Source organism: Echinops telfairi, unplaced genomic scaffold (assembly GCF_000313985.2).
Source record: "Echinops telfairi isolate 266 unplaced genomic scaffold, ASM31398v2 ScPeMD7_7420;HRSCAF=8458, whole genome shotgun sequence".
In the NCBI taxonomy this organism is placed as follows: domain Eukaryota; kingdom Metazoa; phylum Chordata; class Mammalia; order Afrosoricida; family Tenrecidae; genus Echinops; species Echinops telfairi.
Genome location: NW_022111320.1, coordinates 20981005 through 20990974, shown reverse-complemented (window position 1 = coordinate 20990974; position 9970 = coordinate 20981005). Strand labels below are relative to the sequence as shown.

At 41.4% G+C, this 9970-nt stretch overlaps 1 protein-coding gene across 2 annotated transcripts in view; it reads right to left on the bottom strand.

Moving 5' to 3' along the window:
- The window catches only part of TRANK1 (tetratricopeptide repeat and ankyrin repeat containing 1), a 147786-nt gene that overhangs the window by 57503 nt on the left and 80313 nt on the right, over positions 1-9970 (bottom strand). For both annotated transcript variants that reach the window (XM_045297438.1, XM_045297439.1), the window contains one exon: positions 7211-7381. In XM_045297438.1, the coding sequence (XP_045153373.1) occupies positions 7211-7381 (171 nt within the window). The remainder of the gene's footprint in view (positions 1-7210; positions 7382-9970) is intronic.

Here is a 9970-nt window from a genome sequence, read left to right as displayed (position 1 = left end):
TTAGTTACAATGGAATTGCTCATATTAGACCAAACTTGCTGCCAAAAACAAATATAAAAACTAGATAAATGCTTTAATCATAGCAAGATGGTAATGTTATGGATTGGGATGCGTCCCACAAAAAATTGTGATGTTGTCCTAACCTGTGTTGTAGTTACATAATCTTGTGGCAACTTGAGGATATTAAGCGTAAAGGGGTGGCGTCTAGCACGTCAATTATATCAAAGCTTGATGTCTCCTTATGGGCATGGCCTTCTCATGAGGATTCTGGGAACTTCCTCTCTTTCTCTGGGGAGGTGGGTCCCACACTCTCTCTGCCTCACTTTTCTGTTGACAAGCCACATGAAGCCACACTGAGAGCAGCCAGAGCCCTGGAGATGCGTCTACCTCCACTGAAGCCACCCACTGGCCTGTGATCTTCCTGCATTCAGCATCATTGCATGTGCTGTGTGAGTCTGAAGAGGAATTTAGAACAGTATAGGACATATGGGCTAAATCGGACTTACAGACTAGATCTGGTCTGGGCTTAGCTGTATTCGCAATATATAATTACTTTGATATAAAGCTCTCTCTTCACACACACACACACACACACACACACACACACACACGAAAACAGAAATCATTCCAAAAAATGAGGTGTTTTTTTCTTGCCAGAAATCTTTCTTCCATATTATTCAAGACAAAAATGGTACATTTTATTATAATAATCTTTACCATTTAAGTGTATAGACTCATCCCACTTTCCTAAAAGAAAATAAAATATATAATAAAGATTTACAGAATAAAACAAAATGACCAAAGATGTTAATTGGAAGAAGGGGAGTCAGCAGCTTTTCTTTTCTTGTTTTTCCTTTCTGACATTTTCTAAAAGACAAACGTGCTGCTTTTCAGTAAAGAAAGAAAAAGCATTGTGGACATCCATCGGGTCAATATCCACATCTGTAGTTACATCCTGTGTTGGGGGTAGGGCTTCGAAGATGACTAACAGTTTGTGAGTCACCGATTCCATTTATAGCACAGACCGACAGGTAGAAGCAGCTCCAGTGTGCTCCATGCTTCACTAGTGCATCAGCTCAATAATGCACAAGCAAGAAGCAGTTGGCTCGCCTTAGGAGGAGCAGACAGGAAAGGTTTCAGAGACCTGAATTTGAGCTCACTCTAAAATGCCATGGCTAGTGAATCAGAGAGAGCTGACCCAAAGAACTGAGAAAAGGAAAGGCTCCAATCTGGTTCTCTCCTTGGTCCTATAGTGTGAGTTGAACAGCAAGTTACTAGAGAAGAGAGACATGCTGCCATCTGGTGGTGGCTATGTGATAAAGATGGCAAAAATTCCAAACTCACTGCCAGTGAGTGGCTTCTGACTCATAGAAACCCTATAGGACGAGTTAGAATTGCCTTGTGGGTGTCTATGCCTGTAAATTTTCATGGTTGCAGAAACCTCAACTTTCTCCCTTAAAACGGATGGTGGTTTTGAACTGCTGACCTTGCAGTTAGCAGCCGTATGGAGAACTCTAGTGCCAGGGCTTCTCATGGGTAAAGATGGTCAGCATCCTCAGATTCAAGCCTTGGTTTTCTTGTTATGGGCCCTGGCCATCTTCTGGAAGCTTGGGAGAAACACAGCACCTCAGGGTCAACCCTGGACCTGCCAAATCACAATCTGCATCCAATGTCTCCCATATGACCGGAGTGCACGGTAAAGCTAGAGGAAGCACTGCATCGAGAACAGCAGAAATCTTCGACGAGGATTTTCATTCTTCAAACTGAAATGCTATCATCTGTCTGCCAAAAGCTTCCCTATCCGAAGAGACTGGCATGAACAGTCTTGCCAAAGCCAGGAACAGCAATTCTAGGAAGAGCCAAGGGATCAGGGATCTTTCATCCCAGAAAAGAAAATTGGATTATTTATTCTCCTGAAGGGTGCAAGAAACTAGCTGTTGTCCAAATATGTAAAAAACAAGAGCCATCAAGTCAGAAGAGGGTACAAAACCTCTAGACACAACTCACCCCTAAGATGTTGTCTCCATCTGGCTTAGAAATGGATTAGAGTGGGGAGGAACATTTAGGTCTTTAAAACCCAAGTGGATCCACCTTTACTCCCAAGGACAAGGGCCCTTTCCTTGACTCTGCCACTCACTTTCTGGCTATTCCAATGGTAGCCTGTGGCTACCATACTGGACAGAGCAGTTATAGAGTATTTCCATCACAGCAGAAATGGGTGCTGCTGGTCTAAAAGACCACCAGTACCCACTCCAATCCCTCCTTAGGTTTTAAAGGTTATGTAACTAGCAGACTCTTAGAATCAAAATGTATGCATACAACTCTTACAGAGAAGTACAGCTCTAGGAGGTGCTTTCCAAAAGTTCATGGGAAATTTCCATTATCTTTTCATTCAAATGAGACTCTTTGCCTGGTTCTGAACCTGAGATACAGAAAGGAAAAGAGATGTGAGAACTTTGTCTCAGATGAGGAGTTTTAGCAGACCTTAAAAGATTTTATTATATACTCACTGCCATCCATCGAGTCCATTCCGACCCCATAAGACAGGTAAGAACTGTCCCTGTGGATTTAAGACACTGTAACCCTTTACAGGAGTAGAAATCCCCATCTTTCTCCCCGAGAGTGGCTAGTGGTTTCAAACTGCTGACCATACGGTTAGCAGCTCAACATGCAACCGCTATACCACCAGGCTCCTGTTTCATTATATAAGGCAATTAAGCACAGATCCTTAAAAAACTAAATAAAAATGAACAGTTTCTGCTAGAGATTAAAACACTAAAGATAACACAGAGATATAAATACGCTGAATTCTAAAATTTATTGTTAGGATTAATAAAAGATAAATTTCCAAACAAGTCAGTCATTCCCTACAAGTAGCTAATGGTCCTTTTTTTGTTATTATTTTTAAACTTGGACATTCATGGGCAAAGAAACATGCTTGATTAGTTTCCCTTCCTCAAATAGTGAGTGGATAATCATCCTAAATCTAGGATTACAGGTCTAAATTCCCAGAAAGCATTTCACAATGATTTATTAAAGCATTATTCAGAACTCCTTAAAACATGAGGCCATTTCAAAACCAAGCATGAGTATGTTGGCTTCAAAGGAGCAACCATGGAAAAGAGGGGGATTTGTAACATATCCCATGGTCTCAAAGAAATTACAGGAGATAGTTAAAATAACAAATAAATAAATGGCAAAGTGGGTAAGAAGACAAATGAAAAGCAGCTTCAATTTCCCCATGTAGAACTGTCCTTGTTCTGTCCATTGCTGGGATCCCCATCCTGCCAGACTACCTGTTATCCCCATCCTGAAACAGTCCCTACTGGTTGCCATCAACTTATTAGCCACTTACACATCCAAGGGGAGGAGTGTTTCCAAAGAAAAACAACTAAATAGCTGCAGGAAAATACACACAAGTAAGTGTAACTCACTATAGTCCTCATTCATAGTGTCTCAATTCTCTAATGACCAGCAGGTAATTAAACCAAACCCAACGAGCTGTCACGGAGTCTGTTCCAACTCATGGTGACCTCGTAGGTGTCCGGGTAGCACTGTGTCCACAGCGGGTTTGGATTTTCTGAAGTTGATCACCAGGCCTTTCTTCGGAGGCACTTCAGGATGGGCTCAAACCTCCAACTTTTTAATCTGCAGCTGACCCGGCTAGCCATTTTCATTACCCAGGGAATCCTAGCAGATCACTAGGGACAAAAGAGAAGCAAGCAAGAAAACCAATCCACTAACCCCAAACAAAGCATAAATAATCCAGGGAATTGAAGAGGATGTTCTTTATAAAAACAAAACTCTTTAATATTACCAATATTATCAAGTGTGATTCAAGAGATCTTGGCCAAAAAGCAAACAAAAAAGAACAAGCTGTTACATGTAAGAAAAAAAGAACAGAATAACATACTTAAATATTAAAACTACAATTTACCAAATTTTTTAAAAATGCAATGCTTAGACCGATGAATAGATAGAAAAGCTAAAGATGAAGCTTAAGATCCTGGGGAAAAAATGACAATGGACACTATTAGGGAAAAGTAGAGAGACGTGATTGCTTGTGAATTCAGGACATTCATCTGTTTAAGAGGAATAGCAGAATGAGAAAAGAGACATTGGAGGGGAATAAAAGAAGAGAACATTATTTCCCCAAGCTAAGAAAGACAGAGGGATCAGGGTCAATCAGTACCAAGCAAGAAGTACTTAGGAACATTCCAATACAATTTCAGAAATCCACAGAGAGAGAAAACCCCAAAAGAAAGAGACTCGCATCAGACTTCTAATTAGTTGCAAATGGGTCCAGAAAACAATGGTGAAATTCTGTGGACAGAGAAAAGGTTTTACAGTGTATTTCCTAAATCTAAGATGCCACCGATTGCAGGACATGTCAGAAAGGCTACCAATTAAACTGTGGCTTGCCAATTTCAAAGATAACGTGGCTAAGACCATTTCAAAGAAAATGTTCCCTAAAGAGTTCAACTTTAATCAATAAGGGTGCAGGGTAGCAACAATGAAACATATACTTTCCTCTTAAGTTCTTAAGTGCTTCCTCCCCCCCACTATCATGATCCCAATTCTACCTTACAAATCTGGCTAGACTGAGGATGTACATTGGTACAGATAGCAACTGGAAACACACAGAATCCAGGACAGATGACCCCTTCAGGACCAGTGGTGAGAGTGGCGATGCCTGGAGGGTGGAAGGAATGTGGGGGGGAAGGGAGAACCGATTACAAGAATCTACATATAACCTCCTCCCTGGGGGATAGACAACAGAGAAGTGGGCGAGGGGACACGTCGGACAGTGTAAGATATGACAAAATAATAATAATTTATGAATTATGAAGGGTTCATGGGGGGAGTTGGAAGAAAGGGGGGAAATGAGGTGCTGATACTAAGGGCTCAAGTAGAAAGCAAATGTCTTGAGAATGACGATGGCAACAAATGTACAAATGTGCTTGACACAATGTGTGGATGGATGGTGATAAGAACTGTACGAGCCCCCAATAAAATAATTTTAGAAAAATACGATGTCTGTGTTCAGCCAAGTTATCAGTTGAAGCTCATTTTCAGGTATGAAATTCTACTACCCATGCCACTCTGAAGAGAATAAAAATATGTGAGAAAACCAAACTTCAGTGGGTACCTCAGCAAAGCAAGAAAGAAAATCTGAGAGGGCAACATGAGCCACAGGAACTAAATGTTTATATGAGAATTAAAAGCATACAAGGAAAAAGAAAGGGGTTTCATTAAACTGAAATGTGTGAAGAGTATCATATTTAAAGCAAAGCGTCTTCATAACACTTGGTAGCATTTCCTATGCTACAATCCAGCCATCCTACTTACTAGTTCTAGAAAGAAAGAGAATGTCATTGACCAGTTTTTACTTTTTCAGAAGCAATCTATAGGTGAAGCCTAGAAAAGGAGTTTAGAAAATATACAAAGAAGATAACTAGATAACATTCAACACATGGGGCTGAGACCTTTGATTTTATACGGCAGAAATGCTGTCTCAACAAATCAAGAAATATAGACACAAGGATAAGTCAAAAAACTGCCACAAAATCATAGAACCTTTGTTAAAGAAAAATATCAAAAAGTGAAACTATTGTTTGACATATCCTCTCTAACTAGATCGACACACTTGTGAAGACAGTGTTCTCAGCTCAGCTCTCTACCTTTCCCAAAGAGTCCTGCGCTCTTCGATTGACACCACATCAACATGACAGTGTTGAGGAACTCCAACCGTGTCCCTGAGATGGGCTTTAAATTTGGGGACCAAAAATAAATCTAAATAGGGGGATGCTCTAAAATTGATGTAGATATGATTGTACAATCCTCCTGGGTATGACTGAACTATTGAATTGTATGATATGCAAATTATGTGCCAATAAAACTGTTGGAAAAAGAAATATACACAGACAGGATCAGGGCTGTAGGGTGGATGGGGTAAAGTTCCCCACAAAATTCTTGTAGAACATCCCTTGCTACTATTGAAGAACAAGCAGGTACACTGTCATGATAGAAAAAAAATCCCTCAATATAACTTTCTTGGCCTTTTTTTGATCAATGTGGTTTTCAATTTGCTTGAAACTTCTTCCTAATAAGCCCTCATGATCATCCTGTGTCCTTCTAAAAAATAGATCAAGATTTCCCTTAGTAACAAGATTAAAAAAACAAAAGCAGTTGCCAGGACCAGTTGACCCCTTGGGAAGCCAGTTTTGAATGACCTTTTTGTTCTGTTTTGAAAGCACCCTAATGAGACTAAGACAAGCATGTGACTGAGAGAACATGTCTGAAGCAATCCACTGATCAGAGACAAATTGACACACCTTTTGTTTGGAATAAGCTCATGCATGTAGAAATAAACCCTAGCAAAAATACTTTCTGACTTACCCTCATGTAACTATATTTTAGACCTTGTGAGTGGTTGTAATCTCCTGTTCTATCTGAATTTTTTCATTTTTACCCTGTGGATACTTGGGAAAAACCAGAATCAGTCATACTGTCTGTGATGGTTACGGATATGTCCACTAGACACTCGTAGCTAAAGGTGGAATACAACCTGTCCAACAAGTGGTAGCCTGAGGACCTCCTTGAGGGGTGTGGCCTTTTATGTAAGCAAGAGATCAAACAGAGATGATTTCTCTTTTGTCCCTTCACCTTTCTGCTTGCTGGGACTCTGTGTCTGCCTCCAGGAGCAGCCCCATGTGGCCATTAACCCCGGAGCCAATTTCCAAGCTGCCTGCACCGGGTAGTGTTCCCACAAAGCTTGGATCCACAAGACTCTGCACCCACCATCCTGTGATCTCCCTGCTTCACGTTTCAGGGTCACTGACCTGCAACTACATGAGTCTGAAGAGGGCGCTGGTTAGCATCAGACCCATGGACTTGAGTTGGACTGGGTTGGGACACCTTAATATGAAATTACTTCTGTATATAAAGTTCTTCCTTATACATGCATTGTCATTGGTTTTGTTTCTCTAGACAACCCAAGCCTAACACACTGTCCAAAGCTGGGCCTGGCAAAGTGCCCATTATAGTGTAAATAAGAATTTTCTTATTCTTTAAATAAAACAAAACAAACTTTCCAAAGACTGATGGCCTCATTTTCATCTATGTGTATGAAGAAAAGTAAACTGATTTGTATCTCGTACCACAGGACCAATTGTAACCCCCCCAAAAGTTAATCCACTGGAAGCCATACCTGTTAAGTCCTTAGAACATGCAGCCAACTTTTCCAAATGACTGTTAACTTTCTCAATAGCTTTGAAGTTCTTATTCTTCTTCAGGACATCCAGGGCAGAACGGGACTGTCGATCCAGCAGGGTGGGGTCTGCCCCCAAATGCAGGAGCATCTGCACATCCTCAGTTTGTCCTAAAACAGACAAAAACGAGAAGAGGGGATTGTCACTGTTCTATCCAGGAGAGGTCCCCATAAAGATTCTTCCTCCACCTCAGGCAAGGGGATCAGCGTCCCTCTGTTTACAAAACCTGAACTACCTGACTTAGGCAGTGTTCCCAGCTTGCCAAAGCAAGAAGTCCTGTGTGGTGTGGGAAGGAGAATATTTTATAAGAGGTTCTGATGTATGCTCCTTTCTACCTTTCTCCCCTCTCCTTGGCAGCAAGCAGTGAGGGGAGGGAATCTGGTTCCTAGGCAACAGCTGTAGCTGTAAGGATAACAGCAAGCTGTGGCTTCAGATTCCTTTATTCCACAGAAAGGAGATAGAATATTCTGCCAGACAAAAATACCCGGTCTGGGGATAGGAGAAGAAAGTGGCAAATGACATGCGGTCTGTTTGTTGTCGCAGTTACCACTCTCTCCACTGCCCATTCCATTAACTGCGCTGACACAGCTATTTGTCAAGCATCATGGTGGCTCTGGGTCTAAACATGCAAGTTTTGAAAATGTAACGCATGTGTCCCTCTAGATACACCAAGGCTTATGTGGACATGGAGAATTAAAATAAAAGAGGACCAATCCCCAACTTCCATACAAATGCTTTTCTAAAATTCACCACCAGACAAGGCACTAAGCACCATACTACTTGTGGTGTTTTCCTTCTTGTCTCCCCAGTCACAACCACCCTCATTCCGAATTTTAAAATTTTAACTTAAGAAGTCAAACTTCTTACCCACTTCGTATGTTACTAAGGTAGGCAGAATTTTAAGATGACCCCCCAAAAATCCTGGCCGTTGATATAACACATCTTCTCCCAGTTATTTAATCAAGCACTAATTTAAGTGCTACTATGATGAAATTTTGTCAATATAATTAAGGTCCCACGTCAGTTCCTCTTATTACAGAGAACTTACCCTGGTGGGCCTGACCCAACTAATCACAGGAGCCCTAAAAGTGAAAGGTCTATAGGTCACAAGTGGAAGAGGTCACAGATTCAGCATTTGAGAATTTTATGCACAAGAGATTCTCCACTGCTAGCTTTCAAGATGAAGGGGACCAGATGGCAAGGATTGTGGGGGGCCTGTAAAGCTGCAGGAGGCTGCCAGTCAAAATAAGAAAATGGGGACCTAAAGTTCTATAGCTGCAAAGAATGACATTATGCCACAACCTCTTGGGCTTGAAAGGGGCCCCAGCCTGCACCTTAATTGTCACTTTGCAAGACACTGAGCAGAAAACTCAGTCCCACACTAAACAAAATGCCAATAAATGGGAGTTGTCATAAGCCTTTAGTGATCTCACACATAACACAGAAAACGAATATACTTTTTATCGCCTATTTCCCACAAAGAGATAAAACTCCTGGTCTCTGGGGGAATCACTTAAAAGGGGAGTTAGAACTTAATGAGAGGCTGAAAAGTGGGGCCTTGCAAAGATGCACAATGGTTAAACTTTCAGATGTTCACTAAAATATTGGTGATCAAACCACCAGCTATTCCAAAGGAAGAAGATAAAAGCAGTATGCTTCTGTACAGATTATAACTGAGGAATTCCTATGAGGCAATTCTACTCTGGCCCATGGTGCTGCTGGGGGCGAAAATCAACTCAAAGGCAATGGGTTTTGAACAGTGTGCCTATCACCTTCCCGATACAATCACTGAATACAAATGGGTGCATAAGCAAATATGGTGAAGAAAGCTAATGGTGCCCGGCTATCAAAAGATATAGCATCTGGGGTCTTAAAAGTTCTAAAGTAAACAAGCGGCTATCTAGTTCAGAAGCAACAAAGTCCAGATGGAAGAAGCACACCAGTCTGTGTGATCACGAGGTGTCAAATGGATCAGGTATTAGGCATTGTGTTAGACAGGGTTCTCTAGCATCAAACAACAAAAAATCATATCATTGTGAATGAGGGGGATTGCAGATTGAGAACCCAAAGCTCATCTGTAGGCAACTAGACATCCCCTTACAGAAGGGCCGCGGGGAGGAGATGAGCCAGTCAGGGTGCAGTGTAGCAACAATGAAACATATGACTTTCCTCTAGTTCTTAAATGCTTCCTCCCACCCCAACTATCATGATCCCAATTCTACCTTACAAATCCAGCTGGACTGGAGGATGTACGCTGGTACAGATATGAACTGGAAACACAGGGAATCCAGGAGAGATGATCCCTTCAGGACCAGTGGTGAGAGTGGTGATACTGGGAGGGTGGGGGGAGAGTGGGGTAGAAAGGGGGAACTGATTGCAAGGATCTACATATAACCTCCTTCCTAGGGGACAGGCAACAGAAAAGTGGGTGAAGGGAGATGTCAGACAGTGTAAGATATGACAAAATAATAATAATTTATCAATCATCAAGGGCTCATGAGAGAGGGAGTGTGGGGAGAGAGGGGAAAAATGAGGAGCTAATACCAAGGGCTCAAGTAGAAAACAAATGTTTTGAGAATTATGAGGGAAACAAATGTACAAATGTGCTTGACACAATAGATAGATGGATGGATTGTGATAAGAGTTGTATGAGCCCCCAATAAAATGATTTTAAACTTAAATAAAAATCAAATTAAAAG